Source organism: Acanthisitta chloris, unplaced genomic scaffold (genome assembly GCF_000695815.1).
Source record: "Acanthisitta chloris isolate BGI_N310 unplaced genomic scaffold, ASM69581v1 scaffold3271, whole genome shotgun sequence".
NCBI classification, from domain to species: domain Eukaryota; kingdom Metazoa; phylum Chordata; class Aves; order Passeriformes; family Acanthisittidae; genus Acanthisitta; species Acanthisitta chloris.
In genome coordinates this window covers 148563-167413 of record NW_008654190.1, presented here as the reverse complement: position 1 = coordinate 167413, position 18851 = coordinate 148563, and the positions used below count along the sequence as shown (strand labels likewise).

Genomic DNA, 18851 nt, shown 5'->3' with positions numbered 1-18851 from the left:
ATGTGTGTCAACATACACTTGCAGGTCTGCTGGATAACTTGGAGCAGGGAATGCAGGTGTGGGATGGGTGGCCTGGTCACACAGGCTTGCTGGGGTGGTTATTCCATCAAAATGTGCACAAATTTGAATTAGCAGAGTGGTTTGTTATGTGGCTGTGCCTAGCAAACAGAGCTTTGAAGCCAAGGCTTATGACTTAACAAGAGCTTGTGTTCCTCTAGCCAAAAGACCTTGATTGTAGCCTGTATTGTTAAGTTCTGTTCAGGAACAAAGTTCATCTTGTATATACAATGAATGAAGTCCAAAGCTAAAGATCTTATGGAATACTGATGAGCTTCATAAGTTTCTTGAAAACTCTGCTCCTAGCTTCCTAGCAACTTGATTGCTCTTCCTCACAAGGAATATTAACTTTTTTTTTCCAAAGCTGAGTGCTACTGTTAAGCAACTTAATAGAGAATTACTAAAGTCTTGAATTTCTGCAACGTAAAAGATAGATATCTAACTAGGAGAACAGGAACTTGTTTTTAAAGTCTTAAAGCAAATAACTTGTTAAATTACATACTTGCATGTTATAGATGGTTGGTGTAGAATTAACCTTCCCAATTCATAAATACCTATGAAGTTGTTCAGTGAATTCCTGTTTTTTCTCATGTGTCTTCTGCAGGTATTCGTTATAGTATGGATGTTAGTGTGGATGAAGTGAAAGCCTTAGCATCTCTCATGACATACAAATGCGCTGTGGTTGGTAAGTGTTAATCTTTCAAGCAAGATTTCAGTCTAATTTCAATCAATACTGATGTAATTTACAGAAAAAAGCCCATCTAAAGGACTAAGTTTTACACACTAATCTCTAAAATATATATCAAGATGGGGAAAAATATATAGTTACCAAAATAATAATAAGACCTATTCTCTCTGCTGTTACTGTTGATGCTTAAATAAAGTTGCATTTTCATTTGAAAAGTCCAAATTCTGCTTGCTACCCTCTTCCATAGAAGTACTGCATCTTGAACTCAAATCAAAGTATGACAAACTTGGATTAGTAGGAGACTAATTTTAGGGGGAACAGATGGAGGCTGTAAAGGATTCAGGCAGGGGAGCTGTGGAGAGAGAAGGTTAAAATTCTTTTATGGGTTAGAGAGAAGTATAATTCATACATGGCTACTAAATTATAGAAGAGTTTGGAGAGAATCTGCACATTATGTGTAGTAAAGAAAATCCTTTCTTAATGTATATAGAGACATTAGGACTTCCAAGGTAAATTTTCTGAGCCAAGCTAGTAAAATATAAACTGTAAAACTTACTGTTTCTGCAAGTGCCAAGTACAAGACCTTGCAGCATAGAAGATTTGAATCATGAACTTCTGAGTTTCAAAGACCATTTTCAAGCAGCCTTGAAAGATCTCCCATTTCTGTAAGAGTACCTAGATCAGATTATAGTTTACAACTTGAGAAGCCCTAAAAATGTGGCAAAACCAAAATCACTGCTAAAATCAAAGATATAATTACTCACACATACTACTGATGTGTTCTGCCTTTATTGTTGAAAAAGTAAAATGATTTTCCTTTGCATTCTTGTAGATGTGCCATTTGGTGGGGCAAAGGCTGGTGTCAAGATCAATCCCAAGAACTACACAGTAAGCCTAATCATAGATAAAAATTTGGTAATCTGCAGTACTGAAGCCAGCCAGTTAAAAAAAGCTCTTCTAAGGGCATTACTGATCAGTTAAAACCTCCTGCCACTTCTGCCTATGTAAAGGCTGAATTTTGCCTGTGCATGCAATAGGTATGATAAGAATTTTTAAAAGGTCTGTGTTTCAGAGGTGGAATACTTCAATTATTTATTATTTTTTTTCGAAAAGTCAGGGGACTACAAATAATTTGGAACCTGATTTTTTTTAAAAGTAGATACTCTTAATAGAAGCTTACATTAAATTACTCTTAGAATAAAGTTAATGGTTTTGTTTATTTTGACAAATAGTTTTATGCTCCGTTGAACCATTCTATGCAGTGTTCCAGTGTGAATAATAACTAACTTGGCTTATAAAAGGTTTACCACAGGCTTGCCTTCTTGCCCTAATTAAAATGACTCGTACAGAAAGGAATACTGGAATACGTAACAGATATTCTAAGCTCAAGGCTCCTGTAAGGATCTGTGTGAAGTCGTTCGACTGTGTTGATTACACAACTGGCAGACCAGCTATTGCTGCTGCTGGTTGTAAATCGCTCACACAGGATATCAGATTTGTTTGCTGGAAGTCTCTGCTACAGGCACAGGTGGTTCTTCCTGTACCACACTCCCGACTTGTCACGGATCAGAATGTACAGAAAGAAAGCTGAACGTTACTTGTGCTGCCTGAATACCAACAGTCTGTTAGGGAGTGGCATATAAATTCTATAAATTATGAATCATGCTTTCTTCTGAAAGAGGAGGGCGTCTGTTTATGCTTGGGCTAAGTTCTAGCAAATACTCATAAACACTAATGATTTCTTCTGATATTTGTTGCATTTCCTCTATAGGACAATGAATTGGAAAAGATCACAAGAAGGTTTACCATGGAGCTGGCAAAAAAGGGCTTTATTGGTATGTTGTGCAGTTTTATGGTTCAAATTTAGGATCTGATTTATTGTTCATTGGCAACATCCACTAGATAGTATCCTTAAATAACTGTACTTTTGAGAGCTGTAAACAATTTGGGTACTTAGCTTTCAGCAAAGAGCCACAAACAATTGAGTCATTGCATCTTAGTGCATTTTAGGGGGAACTGTCTTAACTTTTCTAATGGCAGTTCTGCTATGAGAAGCCACAAAAGCTGAGGTCACAGGATCCAATATGAATCACATTTCTCTTAAAGCTGGAGTATAATATAGTGACCACGTTTCTAGCAATTTTAATCTCTAACAGCAAACTCTTCACTGTTACTGTTTCCTGTTGTCTCAGTTGAGGCTTTTGGCAGATAACTGAGGAAAGAGAGGAAGGAAATAGAAGATCCACCCCAGAGAAAGTTGATGGTTTCACCCATGGCAACCACGGGCTGCAAGGGACGTGTAGGCAAGAAGCATAGGGACCAGTTGTAATAGAACCTCAGCTTTTGTAACATTAGTAGGTGTTTCATTCAGACTCTCACCCCGAGTTGTTCCGATAGCTTGCTGTCTGCAGTTGCTGGAGAAAGCTGAATGTTACTAGCTCAACTTGTAATTAAAAGGAGGAGCTTTACCCAGAGGAGGTTCTTATTCAAATCAGTAATAAGGCATGTAACTAGTTAAAAGTCTATCATGTATTCCTGAGGTCTAACTGCACTGGGAATGTGTATCCATTTATCTGCATTTTCTTGTTCTTTGGCTAGAGTGTTTGTCATCTGTTCTTACAGCCACAGTGTTTATTATCTAAATTAAGTGTCTTTATAAACACACTTAGTGATGTTACACATGACTAGGGTAATACTATATACTACACCAACTTGTTTGATTGTTAGTTCAGTGACAATTAAAATGGTTGGATTAAATTTGACTTCCTTTTTGGCTCTGTGTTTGGTGCTGCACAACTTTTACAAACCTTTTAAAAGTATTTAGAAGAAATTGTTAGAGGCTGACTTGCATTTAAAAATCTTCCTGAGCAAGTCTCTCAGATCTTAAATAGTTTGGGCAAATACTATTTTTAGTTATCTAGAAAAAAGAGAATTTGTTTTTATTTCAACAGGCATGTGAAAGTTCTTTCAAAGGTTTATTTCATCAAGAAAGGTTTAATTTCTCTTTCTTGAAGTAAGCAGTAAGATCAAATGTGTGTGCTATAGTGCAATGACTAGGAACAGCTTATCTTCAATTTTTAAACTCACCTAGGAACAAAAATGAAATCCTAATGCAAAAGAACCCAAGCAATGTCACAGTATATAGAAATCATACCTAGATAACACCCTACCTGTTACAGCAATGTTTGGAAAAAAACCCAACTGCACTATCTTGTCTGGCTTTTTATTGACAAACTGACCTTCATTTTATCAAGTGGCCTATGTGAAAGTTTGGAGGGTTTGACAGTATTGCAGGAATGTGTGATAGAGCATCTAAAACTGAATTGAATCCAGAAGGATAAGTTGCTTGCATAATAAACTGAGGGTTAAACAGGAAAACAGTTCTTCTCTGCCAAGACCTGCACAGTTCCCAGGGGAATAATGGTTGAAGATGACTGTTTATGTTTGATCCTTAAAAGCTGTTGCCACTGTTGCCAACAGGACCTGGTGTGGATGTGCCTGCTCCTGATATGAGCACAGGGGAGAGGGAGATGTCATGGATTGCTGACACCTATGCCAGTACCATAGGACACTATGTAAGTAGAGGATTTGAAGTAAATTGCTTAATTGAACTGCTTAATCTTATAATTTTGTTTAATTATTGGATCTAAATATGTTCTTGCAGACTATGACAACTTAATTGGTGTAAGGATTTTAGGGTACAGTTAAGGAAAAATAGCTTTAAGGCTAATGTTTTTACACTGGCCTTAAAATAAGTTTTTCGGATATAATACTGATTGTAACTCTTCAGCAAAAAGAAATATACTATTTTTAAAGGTATACTTAGTCTAAAATTGGTTTCTATTTCTGCCATTTCCCTGTTTTTCATTAGTACTATAGTTAGTAATTTAAAATTGTTAAACAATTAGTTTGTAATAGCTTGTATAGTCTGCAGTACTGAAATCTTTCCATTCAGGTAACTAAATTTACAAGTTTTGTTCAATAAATGCTCATGTTCTTGTTCATTCAAGAAACCATGTAAATTAAGTTCACATGGTATAACATGTAAAAGTTTTAAAGTTCTTTTTGGTCCCCTAGAAGTAACAAGTAATCAGTGTAGACTTCAGCAAACTCTCCAAAATGTGAAGCAAAAGGGTAGTAATATAATTTATTGCCCAGGAGGCAATTAAAAATTAGTTTTTAATACTTGCCCTTAATTTGGCCTTTGTCCTTATGTTAGTAGTGTTATTTGTAGCTGACTGTTGACCAAACACTTTTGTTGTATACTTTTGATAGATTGGATGAAAGAAAAATATGTTATGGACAACTTCTTTCATAGCAGCTGTGTATTAGTGTGTTAATATGCTAAGCTATTGCAATTTGCCTGTGCCAGCTCCTTTTGAATTGAACAGACTCTTTCTTTGTACTTTTTGCAGTCCCTTCCAACAGCGCTTCCGAAATACAGCAGGGTGTATGCCTCCAGTAGTAAGGCATTAGAGCCACTCAGCACGTGTTTCTCTCTGGCATGTCTGCTCAAGATGTGCCTGGCTTTCCTGAGACAGTCTCTTGGCAGAATTCTTGTCTGATGCCTTTAACAATAGGAGGATGGAGTGGCACAGGTTATTCTACATCTGAAATACAGTCTAAGGTGTCTTATGGGAGGAAAAAAAGAATGCTTGAGGAATTAGCTGTGGCACACTGATTAGTTGAGCTAAATCACTTTTACACAGAGCTGCCTGTTAGTCAGGGATATCACTGTAAAACATTGCTTGCTTTTTGGTATTCACTTATGAAAATACTTCAATTAAAACTTAAAACCTGATAAAAAGCAAAAATTACAACTTCAGAAAGACTGCAATATGCAGAATGGCAACTTGTTCCCTCATTAATAACTTAAAATTCCTACATTTAAGAAAACTACTGCCTCAAAGCATTTTAACATTTAACTCCTTGCACTAAAATACATATTTCACTGTGGTACAACAGCATTGGATTATTACAACTGACACAGAAGGCTCTCAGCACATGACCAGCTTTAAGATTTGCTGTACTAATTAAGAGTTCTCATACAGTTTTATGCAAAAGCTTCAGGGTTTTTGAGAGATGGAAAACTAAACACTGATGGAGAAGTTTTCAAATGGCTGAATTTCTTTTTATTTTCACTTTGTCATCTTACGTTGTTGTGTAGTCCTACACATACACATGATTCAATGACAAAAGAAAACAAACCAGCAACTATTGAGGGTGAAGACAGAATTTGAATTATGCCACAACAACTGCTTTTATTGCTAGACTCTGCATGGCAGTAGCTTACTGAAAAATAAAAATCCCAAGAGGACTTAGCAACATTTTTCTGAAAAGTTAAATAAGGAATTGAAATAAGGGGGGGGGGAAGTTACTTCATTTTGTTGGGTTGCTTGTTTGTACGTGGAAGAGAGAATGGTAGCCACAGTGGAACTTTGGAGCTATTGTGGAGAATCACCAGGTATGGAGAAGGAAAGTAAGAATTCTGACAATGCTATAAAAAGGAGAATAATTCATCAAAAACAGTTTGTAGAGGAAGATGTTTCAGATAACTATCTGGTTGAGACACCAAGAACAAAAATAAAGGTGGCTAAGGAATACTAAATAGATAAAAGTGACCATGGGGGAAGGGAACTAAGAACAGAAAATGACCATTGAACAAAAGTCAAACTAGCCATAATTTTGAATTAGATGGAAGCTATGTGAGGGACTACATGCACTTAAGTAGAAATACAACTCTTCAGTCAGAGGGATCTGTCTGAGAAATCTGCAGACCTGATGAGTCAGTGTTTGCACACAGCTGTGTTCAGGGAGTTTGAAGTGGAAAGGATAAGTTGAATAACAGATAGAAACAGATGGGGGAAGTCTGCACAAAACCTGACATACAGAGCCAGGAAGCTGCAGAGACAAGGAGCATATTATTGCAGCATGGAAAGGGCTTAAGAAGGGAGCAGAAGTTAGTGTCTGAACATTGCCAACTGAGTTCCATAAACTACCAGGACTGATATAAAAGTCTTTAATGCTAGCTGTGAGTCATTTTACAAGGTTCTCATTAAAAGCCATGCTCCTTCTTTTTGGCCCAAGATGTGTTAAAGATTTTTGTTTATTGACTTAAAACCAGAGTTTTTAGGACTTTGACATCAACTGTGATTTGTATATGTGACTTTAAGAAGACCTGGACCTGCCCTCACTTCATGCTCTGTTTTCTTGCCAAACCATGCAAGTCTTTAATAATTACCATGTTAACTATTCCAGAAAATCCATCTGAAGTTGCTGGATCACTGAATTATATATGGCAAAAGTTTTTGAGTAAATGAATCCTTTCCCCTCTTCTGTATGCCCTTACATATCTGACTGACTTTCGGGACACACGAAGGGGCTTTATTAAATACATTCATAAATATGGTGGGAGGCTGTATTTCTTCAAGTATTTATACAACATACTTCCCGCTTTGTGTATGCATGAAGCCTAAAACATGGTTTCAATCTGAAACGGAACAAAAACCCAAAACACTAACCCAAGTTGTTCCTAGCAAAACTCCCACACCGATCTTGGTTACAGTTAATATACCACCAGAGGGAGCATACAGCTTGTGGAGAGCAGCACAGCTATATTTTGGGAAACTGAATTAGGAATTTTGTGGCAAGCCCAGCATAGCTTTTATTGCTCTTGAAGAGTTATCTTAAGGAGTTAAAAAGTTATCTTTGTCTTTATATGTTACCTCACTATCACTTTCAAACAATAAATAGTTTAGTTTTCGTTTTGGCTCTAGTCATCTCCAGCCAGTCTGTCCCCACTTCTTTTGTCTGCTCCTTTTCTTCCTCTCACCAAGCATCTTGCACTCATGCCACAGGCATGCAAATGCACTTGGCACAAGTGATGGAGAGAAGGGAGCCTCCCAGTGAGTATGTGGCTGATGGAATAGAAACCCATCCGGCTGCTGGCATACTCATTTCAGTGGATTCTCTTTCATCCCTACTCTTTCACTGGTGCTGGAAGCCAAGCCACTGTGTAACTCTGCTCCCAGGGGGTGGGAGCATGGGAACCAGTGGTGACAGAAGAAGGATGTGCAGTGTCTAGTTTGGAAGAATTTTTTCCAAGTTATTTCAATTTGAAAAGTTAGCTCTGGTTTTAAATAACTATTTTATCTTGGCTAACTGTCTGGCGTATGGAAAACTTGATTTTATTGCCACCAAATTAAGAGTAGATGCGTGAGTGAATATATTGCTTTTTTGAATAAAAGTAGTAAATTCCTGACTTTTCTCATATGACCTTCATACTGCCGATTTTCCTCTGAGGTCCAACAGCCCTATATTCTGACAACAAGAAGATATTAGGCCTGTTTTGTCATTTCAAAATCACTGAACTTGGTATAAAGGAACACTAAACACTGTCTAAAAGTGATTAAAAACCAGTCCAAGGATATGTCTGAGCCCTTAAAAAGATTAAAATGTCAAGAATAATGATGGAACTTGTGGCTGTAATAGGAGCTGATTATGAGAAACATATCCCTCAAAACTCTATGATTTGTCTGAGCTCTGCTGATTGCTAACAGTGCAACATGGATGTCACCATGATTGACTAAATACTGACGGAAGATAACATATACACTTAAATGCAACAAAAAACCTACAGAGCGTATCCACCATTGCATTACACAACTTTCCTGACATCTGCTAGAGTACTTCCAAAGTGCTTATACAAAGGAGGAAGGAAATCATCTTTACAAACTAAATGGTATATAAGCTATGTCATGTTCTGACTCTTAGTTCCCTTTTCCCTTATATCTAAAGTGTACAAAACTTCTTGTTCCGGCTGTTTTTTGATTGATTAATTCCATAGCTCACAAGTACTTCACTGTTTTACAGGATATTAATGCACATGCTTGTGTAACTGGTAAACCCATCAGCCAGGGGGGGATCCATGGACGTATATCTGCAACTGGTCGTGGTGTCTTCCACGGAATTGAAAATTTCATCAATGAAGCATCATATATGAGTTTATTAGGGATGACTCCTGGATTTGGAGATAAAACATTTGCTGTTCAGGTAACTCTTTCTTTCCTTCAGCTATATAGAAAAAGTAGTAGGCTTTCAGTAGAGCTGCTTTTAAGAAGGGCTGCAGCCCTTAAATCCTGTTAGAGTTTTATAACTTCCAAGTTAACCTTTACTCTCAAACTTTAGAAACACTTTTAAAGCAATGTGGATGCCCTTTATTTTGGACTGCTTTTTAAAAACTGAGCTTCCAATTGCACTCTACAGGCCCAAAGCCAAATCTGTAATCCTGACAAACATAGGCTGCAAAGACCAAAGTGAAATACTATTACAGGTGTTCTTTAAGGGATTGCACACTTTCCAGTGAGGTATAACACTGTTTCTACCTACACAAAATTTGTTACAATATTTTGTAATAAAAAATTAGAGAAGGAATTGAGGGTTACGTTCTTGTTCCACCGTGGAATGGTCAGTTGGAACAAGAGAAATGGTTTCTATATCTTATCCTGAATTTGTAGGGTTAAATGTACATTTTTGGTGTTCATAAGATTTCAGGACTTAAGTAGTTGAATTTTGAAGGGATTTGGTAGCTAGTAATATGCATTTTCATTCCTAAGAATAAACTTGTTCAACTTCAAACAGTATGTTAAATGGAGGATTTGAGACACTGATTTGTTTTGTTGTTTTCGAAAAGTACCAACACACTGGTTGTTAGAAATAGCAGAGTAATTGTAACCTCCAAGTTGTCCTCCAGTTAACCTGTGGGCTGAAACAAACATCTCTGCCCTGCCTGGACCCAGCAGCACACTCCTACCCTGCCCTTTGGCATCTTTGTGCCTGGCAGAGGGCTAACCAACAGGCACTTAAGCATAACTTAGACTGAAAACATGGCTATAAGAATATCTAAAAATTCTTGTAGAAAAATCATAGAATCAACTGGGTTGGAAAAGACCTCAAAGATCATCAAGTGCAACCCTACATAAAGCTAGAGCATTTCAAAGAGACCTAATGCGTGACAGACTGTGGTATCAAAGTTTCCTTCTAATACATAAACAAAAATCCTAAATATACATGGAACTATGTTATGCAGGAATTTAGTGTTCAGCTTTTTTTCAGCACAGAATCGTACAACAAACTTTTGACATTCATCATGTAACCCTTCAGTCTGCTATGCTGTGTTCCTTTGCTTCCAGAATGTTGAGTAGTGGCCTGGAATTCTACACCTGTAAGGATGTAGAACATGCCATTTTTAAAATTTTAATTTAGGCAGTCTGTACAGGACCACTTCAGAAATGTACTAGAAATTACATCGCTTCCTACTGGTGTGCGTGTTTTAGTGTGAAGAACTAATGATGTTCTTTTGTGGAATGGTTTTACACTTTTAAGCCTTCCTTACCCAAATTAAATGAGAATATTTCTTGGCCTGCAAATGGTAGTCAAACCTGTGACTAATAATGCAAAAATCCACTTATCCCTTTAAGACAGTGCCAGTTATAAAACAGATACACATAATGTTCCTATGTTGATAAAGATCATAGTTTTAACACTTTCATAGTAGCATTATTGCTTCCTTTCTTTATTTCCAGTATAAAAAACTTATTACAACTGTACATTGCTGGCTGCAACACATGATTTCTGCAGTGGCATTCAGACAAAAGAATGCATGTAGCTTTCTCCCATCTTTCATTTACACATCATCTAATGCCAGGATGTGCCAATAGATGGAGAACTATTTAATACTATTCAAAACTATATAAGCCTTAGCAGTAATCATTTTAGCTGAGGGGTTAACTACTTTTCCCTTTCTCTTTTCACCTCTAGGGATTTGGTAATGTGGGCTTGCATTCTATGAGATACTTGCATCGCTTTGGAGCAAAATGCGTCGCTGTCGGAGAGTTTAATGGTTCTATCTGGAATCCTGATGGGATTGACCCAAAGGAACTAGAAGACTTCAAATTGGTATGATACTTAGCTAAGTAGAAAGTTTTGGTTTTGTCAGCTTTGCAAGTACATAGGGTGACTATAGACCGGTATTTCTTTATGATATTTGAATCACGCAGCAAGTAGTCCTTACAAAATGGCTTAGAAATATTGATTCTTCTGGCTTTTCTCCTTGTCCCTAACATGAATGCAGGTGGTACTTTTCTTTACCTTTTGACCTGACTAAGAAAAATGTCAAGGGCTTGCATGTGTGCAGGCTAATTACTTTGTTTTCAGAATTGGAGTTCATTATTGGTTTGCCTTTCTTATGCCTGAGCTAGGAAGGATGGTGGAAGGAACCAGGGCAAGGAGGTTCCTGAAGGATTCCTGACTGAGAATCACCAGCATGTGGTCATTTAAGACCTACAAAGTGCACCTTTGGTGCTTCTTAACTTTTGGATGCTTCTGAGAGAATTAGAGCCTGTCTGGCAGTGTGACTTAATTGTGTCGTTTATAATGAAAACTGGATATCATCTTTTGATTTCAGTTTCCAAGTAAAGCAAACTTGAGGGGACAGTTCAGAGGCACTAAAATGCAATCTTTAACTGAAAGTTTCTAAGGGGCTTAATTGATGTGTCTTCTTTTGCATAGGGAGTATTTGAATGTCTCTCACCCCCTTTCTCAAAAGAATGAAAGCATTCTATTACTAAACAAAGGCTATCATTGTAGTACTGAATTAAAAAATGTTACTTCTGAGTCTTTTACATGATGCAGCTTATCCTGGGTGTAGCAGACTGATGAGTCATTTCAGTTGTTTGAAAACTATTTTAAACATTGAGAGGGACCTTTTTTTCTTTTTTTAAATGCTCTATAGCCCAAATGGTTATCAGTGTCTTTGGCCAGAGAGCAGTTATTCCTCACTCATGGGAATTTTGACTGTTAATCAAGCTTTGTAGCTTGCTTTTTATGTCTAATCTAAGTAAAGAGAGAAATTATGTTATGTGCTGTCTTTCTAGTCCTGTTGCTTCTCCCTTTTTCCTGTTATGAAAGTTAGAAGAAAGGAAGGAATTCATATGAGTACGCATACACTAAGAATACCCTGGTGTGTTTTCTTCACACAGCAACATGGGACAATCATGGGCTTCCCTAAAGCACAGACACTTGAGGGCAGTATTCTGGAAACAGACTGTGACATTCTCATCCCTGCTGCCAGTGAGAAGCAGTTGACTAGGGCCAACGCTCACAAGGTTAAAGCAAAAGTAAGTCAAAGAATTCAAATGTAAATGGACAAGAGAGAAGGCCTGTTTAACTACCAGTATTTGATAATTAGCAGGAACAAAACCAAACATACACTTCTGAGTTTCTCTGCTGTGATTTCTTTCAGATCATTGCTGAAGGTGCCAATGGGCCTACAACTCCTGAAGCTGACAAAATCTTCTTGGAGCGGAATATCATGGTTATCCCTGTAAGGTTCTATCCTGACCTTTGAGTTTCCTTAAGAGTAACATTTTTGTGAATTGTAGCAAGATATTATTTATTGAAGGCTTTTCTTAATGACCATTCATTCTCTAAAACCATTTTTTAATAACTGATGTCCAGGAAAAGGTTGTCTGTGTTGTTTAAGATTGATGGTATTTATTAAAAGTTTCGCTGCAACTGTCAATGACCAAAGATAACTGTTACATGAAGTCTATGTATTCAGAAGACAGAACAATCCACAATTAATTCTTAAATCTCTGGTGTTGCATTTTGGATTGTAGGCTGACATTTGCTCAATCAAAAGTGCACTAAGCAAAAGAAGAAAGCAGAGTAAATATACTGGCCAGTTTGTTTACAGGCATTGTGTCTCTGGATGATGCTCTGATATAGCTGCATACCATACATCATACAGTGTAAATGTTGCCTATAGTGAAAATTTTAAAGACCTATCCAGATACCACGACAATTTTCTTCCCAGAGAAAGGATGTTCTGACCAAGTGATATTGCTAGATAGAGTGGCTGATATTCAGCCTTTGCTCACTGAGATGGCAAAGAATGCCCTAGTTTCCTTGATTAAAAACTCATGCTAAAATGGAAGTAGGCAGTCAAACACACCTGAACTTTGTGTTCTAAAGTCACGTCCTCTTTTAAGTCAGTAGGAGTAATCCCTGGACTGCAGAAGAGGATAAGTGTTGTCCTGTAAGAGTAAGAACTGGATTGTCTAATGTACTGCAGTTTAAACTAGTGCTTTGTGTGTGATACTTCTGCTTGCTTTTGCATAATATGATAGAGCTGTCTTTGTCACATGGTCACAATTCAAGATATTTACTATTTCTGTGCAGGATCTTTACCTGAATGCTGGTGGTGTAACAGTATCCTATTTTGAATGGCTGAAAAACTTGAACCATGTCAGTTACGGGCGCTTGACTTTCAAATATGAAAGGGATTCAAACTACCACTTGCTCAGTAAGTGCTCAGTTTCACTTCCGTGCACTGTTTAATTAATAGAATGGACTAGCAAGCACCAAATATGGGAGAAGAGAATACAGAACTATTTTAAATTCACCACAATTTCCCCACAAGTCTATAATTGCTGCATACTGAAGAACAGAAAATATTTCATGGGTTAACTGACTTGCAGATCTAATGACTTAAATGCATACTTTTAATTCTTTCCTCAGTTTTGTGAAAACACTGAAGTCGAGCCTCTTATGTGAAATATTTATTACTTCTTGGTAAACATGTTTCAGCTGTACACTTGGTATTTAAGAAGTATTCAGAGTTTGAGTGGGTGACATTGTTCTGCACATACAACAATAGAGGATTTCTATAAAGGACAATAATATAATTGATACAGGCACTGTAAAAATCTGCTTATGGCCTACAGCTCCACTTAGGTCATTCTGTGCTTCCTAGTTTCTGGGAAAGAATTCCAATTACATGGAGACAGGAAGCTTAATGGAGAAGAACTGGAGGATGTTGCCCCATTTTAAACAATATTCAGTAGAAAACATGTGAGAATCTTGAGGCATTGGACTTGACAAAACATACATCTGCAGGTTTTTTACTACAACCCTTTCTCAAAGATGATGTCTTTCAAGGTGTTTCTAAAGTAGTTGAGAGTTACATCAATTTCATTTAAATTCCTTTCTTCAAGATTGTGTCATCTCAAATACTATATGATGTTGTTTAGGAATTTCAGAATTTCAAGAATTAAGAGGAAGTAAGTATCAATGAAAATACCAAAGCACTGCTCATATCCTAAGGAAAAAAATAAAATTCCACATGGGTTTTATTTTTCTTAGTAGTTACTTTGTATTCCAAGTACAATAGGGGATAATTGATTGCTTTAACTTCAAGAAATATTTTGTCTAATAGTATCTATCAAGTTAGGAAAATTAATCCAGATTAGTCTATCAGTTTTATAAAGGTTAGTGACATAGGATTAGTAAATCCAGTTGCTTGCCCTGTGGCTGTTCGATGGCAATATTACTACTGATACTGGAGCCATTCACCTATGAAAACAGAACCAGCAGTACCATTCCCTTTTCTTAGAAAACAAAAATTGCTCCCTTTGCCCCCAGACATAAGTCTGCATTTCATGCCATTGAATGCTGAAAATCCTTTGTTAAGGAGCACATTTCTTTCCTTGTGAATTACCTTGCCTCTGTTTCTCTTTTGCTTTCTAGTGTCTGTCCAGGAAAGCTTGGAAAGAAAATTTGGGAAACATGGGGGAACTATTCCAGTTGTGCCTACAGCAGAATTTCAAGATAGGATATCGGTGAGTAGTTGCTACTGGTTCCTTTATTGTTGAGGTAGCTGTATTCTGACTGAAATCTAAATTTTACTGTGGTAACTATCATGGAGGACTTTTCCCCAAGCCAGGCTTTAGTACATAGTTAGCCTGATGGCCAAACAAATAAAGCAGTCAGATGATCTGGACTGCTTAGGAATACTGGAAATAAGCTATTTTTTTCTTTCTTTTACTTGAGTCCATGCTCAAGTATTGCAAAAAAATCCAAAAATATTGTAAAAAAGCTACAGTTTTAATAAAGATGCATTTTGTATTTTGGAGATCTTGTTGATATAGTTTGCCCAGATTTCCAAACAACTTTCAACAAGATCCCAGACCACAGACAGTTTTGATATGCTGTTTCTGTAACTCTGGAATAAAAGTTTGGTGGAAAATTGTAAAGTGTTTCTCTAAGACTGAATTAATGGGCAAAGAAATGTCAGGTAAAATTCATTGTTAGATATAATGTGTAGCGATATATGGTGGGGAAATTTCAATATAAAATGATCAGTTGTGAGCTCATCCATTTACATTCAAATGGAAGATTGGGGTTTGATGACAAAATAGAAGCTTCAAAATCCATTAAAAATAGAAAGTAAGTTTTAAAAAAAGCAAATCCAGCATTAAAAATAGTTCTGGAGGGAAAAGAATAAGATTAACTATGCTTCCTCAGGAAGAAGTCAGGGGAAGTGCATCATAACTAGGACTACTGTTGGATGATAGAAATGGACTTTAGCCTGATCCAGTAGGATGCTAACATTTTCCTAAATGTTAGGCTCTATGAGTAGCATGATTGGTAGGTTCTGTGGCTTAAAGCAATTGCTGGATGTCTTAAACATGAACCATTGATACTGGCCTGGTGGTTTCTACTCCAGCCCAAATGGTATTTGAGGGAAAGCATCTCTTCTATGAAGCCAACAGGTCTCGAATTGCTAGTAAATTACAGCAATCAGGATGATGGAACATTGAAGCTGATACTGAGTCATCCTAATTCAGGCTATCTTCCACTATTTATTGTTCCGTGTATTTAAATTTTAATGGGAACAAAGTTGTTCTGGAGTTGCTAAAGGCTAATACAATGTGGAGTAATGAATTTGGGAACTATGCCCCTCCTAAAACCTAACTGTCTTCAAAACAATTACAAGAGGCTTCTGTAGGTTGTTGACTCTTGGGAGCTTTTTTAACATTTACTATGTGTTCTGAAGGCTGAAAACAATAGTTGCAACATCAATAAAAAGTGCAGGCATCATCTAGAAGCTAAGCATAGATTGTCATAGATAAGACTTGCTTATGTCTGAGGTTTTAGAACTGAATTGACCATAACTAGCTCTTCAAGTAACACAGTAAAGGTGATTTAGATTCCTTACCCATCATTAGAGGAAAATGAGTGAGCAGGCTTCAGTAATAATGGTACTCCAACATGTCATTGTCCCTAATGCACAATGAGTACCTTTCTGTGTTTTGAATTAAATCCTGATTTTATTGCCTGTTGTTGCAGGGTGCATCTGAGAAAGACATTGTCCACTCTGGGTTGGCTTACACAATGGAGCGTTCTGCCCGGGTAAATATTGCATTACTGTATATACTTATAGGAAAGAAAACTTACACGACTTTGCAACAGTTTTTTAATTGGTTGTACAGAATTTCTTTGCAATTAAAGGAGTAGGTAGATAAACAATACATGGTAATGGCAGTCAGTGTGAGTATGAAGTATTTCTGCTCTGTGCCATCATGGCCAACTTTGAGTGGGTATAATAAGCATTAGACATTAATACAGGAAACCAGGAAGTATTTTCTAGTAGAAGCTGCAGCGAATAGAAACTTGTAAGTTGTACCTGGCTAATCTGGGACACAGACATAAGAGTGCTTTACTTCACCATTAGCATGCTATATTTTTAATTAGTGGGACAAAGACTACTGGAAACATTTGTCTTTCCCTGTATGTGAAGTACGTATCAGTCTAAGATTTGCAAATGGGCAATATAGTAAGCTGGGGAATATTTTCTTCCCTTTCAGTTCTCAGTTGTAAGGGGAGGTCAAGAAATTTTAGAATTGATCCACAAAGGATCAGAGCTCTGATTCCAATCTAGCAGCTCCTTTTACTCCTAACTTGGATCCTGCACGCAAAATTGTTCAGCTCCTATGGAGAAACTTGCAGAAATCACATAGAACCTTTTCTGTTTCAGCAAATCATGCGTACTGCCATGAAGTACAACCTGGGCCTGGACCTGAGAACAGCTGCCTATGTCAATGCAATTGAGAAAGTCTTCAAAGTGTACAATGAGGCTGGTTTGACCTTTACATAAACAGGCCATTACCGCTCCTTGTTGTGTCCCTCTTGCTGTTAATGTACCCTCTTCTTGAGAAAGCTTATCACAAGTTTACATGTAACCACAAAATTTTCTGTTCTTCTGACATTATAGTGGATTCTATTCTCAATTAGTTTCAGTTCCAAACTAGTCTTTTTTACAATAAAAATCCATGGATTAGGAAATTGTATACAAATATGTATCTGAAGATAACAGTTCATCTGCACTTGTGGGGGCCATTCTGGGTATTTCACCTACAAAACAAAATGGTACATTTTGCATATGAAAGAGTGGTCTTTCCACCTGAGCCACTTCTCAGACTTCAGATCAGATACTGTACTATACGAGCACTTAGCTCATTATTACTTCATGCACTTTTGTTTAATGACATAATTTTGGCTTCGGCACTTTCAGCAAGGCCTTGTATGATCAATGCTGTGGCATTGTCAAAGGAAGAATGGGCCTCCAGCAGGGATTAACTTTGGTAGAAATCTAGTTTTTATTTGTAGTAAAGCTTCAGGCCTGATTCTCTTTAGGCAATATTTTTTCTTTAACTGTGCTGCTGTTACAGGACTGCCTTTTATTGCTTGTTCAAGCTAGTTTGACTATTACCATGGAGTATGTAGCGCTGACAGACTAATATTTTTATAAGCTGAAACTATCAAGCAACTCTAGTTACATTTTTAATCAAATATCTACATAACTATTCTGACTATATGTTGTTTCCTTTATAAAAACAAAAGGGATATTCTGAATTTGGTAAGCAATCATACTTAGGATTTTTGGAAATTTTTTTCAGTCTTTTCCTTTCAGAGGCTTTTTTGAAAATTAGATACTGCCTCAGTGAACAACTAAAGTGAAATTGAACCCAGAAACCATTGGCCAAACCACAGAGGAGCTAGAACGCTGCTACGAACTTAATCCACTGTCTTAACCACACAGCCTTTTTTTCTTTTTTTTTTTGCCATCAGGAGGTCTTGAAAGTTTTGAACGTATTAGAGTACAACAAAATGGACCTCAACAAAATATTGGATCAAGCACAGTTTTTGAAGTGTAAGGCTTTTGTCCCGTGGAGTCCCCTTGAAGTGCCAGATGTTATTTATGTAATGAATATGAATGTTTTTTTAAAAAAGACAACTAGTCCCTCCCAGAAACTCATGCTTTTTTTCTAACTACTTTGTAACTGCATGACATAACCTGAAGAGAGAGCAGTTATTAAAAAAAGTTGACCTTTCCAAACCTACTATGCTGGTGTATTACTGTTTTCTATTTCATGCAGTAGCTTTCTGTAGTTCCAATCAGTCTGCAGATTTTGACAGCACACTTGCCTATTCATTACATGCCCACTGCTAAGATACTGTCCCTGAGTTATCTCAAGGGGCTCACTAATACAGATCTCTGACTCTTGAACTTGCCTGTCAGCAAGACTTTTGAAGTTGGATATATTTGGTAAATAATTTCAGGTCTTTTTACTGTGTCCTCTCAAATATGTGTGAAGAACTATTCTAGTGGTTAGCATGGAGCAATAAACCTGTGTGATGCATTTAATTAGTTGCTTACTCCATCATATATGCTGATGTCTAAGGTTGCAAAAGTACTACAGATCACCTAAGTGCAGCATATATAGATAGGCATTATTTATTTAAAAAATTAAGAACCCTTTGAGTTTGAGAGAATTATTGTGATCAAGATGCGGGTCTCTAAATGCAAGATCTGTATCCTGGATCATATTTTTCAATGCAGTTTTTACATGAACATTTATGAAATAATGAAACAAAACTATGATTTTTAACAATTCAACTTTGACAAATTGTAACCAAAACTTGGAGGCTAAAAACTCACAAATAAACAGTTGTATTATTAAAAAGAGAAAGAATCTTAAAAGCAGTGTTGCATTATCTGGCAGCAAATTTGTTAAAAGCAAAATGCTTACTGTTGTTCATTTCCTCTGCAGCTGGTAAAGCATCAGTAGTTTGTCTGTACAAACTGAAACACAGGACCCTTTAAATGCTGGAGCACACAGAAAGATGGCATAGATAGCTAACTGGAGTATCTTCTACCTTCTACCTGCTTTGAAGGGGGAGAAAAGCCAAAACCTGCACAATG

The 18851-nt window shown here is 37.0% G+C and overlaps 1 protein-coding gene across 1 annotated transcript; it reads left to right on the top strand.

Annotated features, from left to right (window-relative positions):
* The first annotated feature begins 665 nt into the window (after positions 1–665).
* GLUD1 (glutamate dehydrogenase 1) lies at positions 666–17986 on the top strand. The gene is made up of 12 exons (XM_009083382.1): positions 666–742; positions 1578–1633; positions 2517–2580; positions 4226–4320; positions 8618–8797; positions 10565–10702; positions 11785–11922; positions 12048–12128; positions 12986–13109; positions 14333–14424; positions 15935–15997; positions 16623–17986. Exons 1-12 carry the CDS (start codon positions 676–678, stop codon positions 16740–16742), a joined length of 1218 nt encoding a protein of 405 aa, XP_009081630.1. The 5' UTR covers positions 666–675; the 3' UTR covers positions 16743–17986.
* The last annotated feature ends 865 nt before the right edge of the window (positions 17987–18851 follow it).

Bases quoted from the DNA above. Each gene is read 5' to 3' on its own strand.
- GLUD1 (XM_009083382.1), top strand. From the start codon at position 676: ATGGATGTTAGTGTGGATGAAGTGAAAGCCTTAGCATCTCTCATGACA. The intron at 11,923-12,047 runs GTAAGTCAAAGA...GATTTCTTTCAG, and splicing joins CTCACAAGGTTAAAGCAAAA to ATCATTGCTGAAGGTGCCAA. The intron at 13,110-14,332 runs GTAAGTGCTCAG...TTTGCTTTCTAG, and splicing joins TTCAAACTACCACTTGCTCA to TGTCTGTCCAGGAAAGCTTG.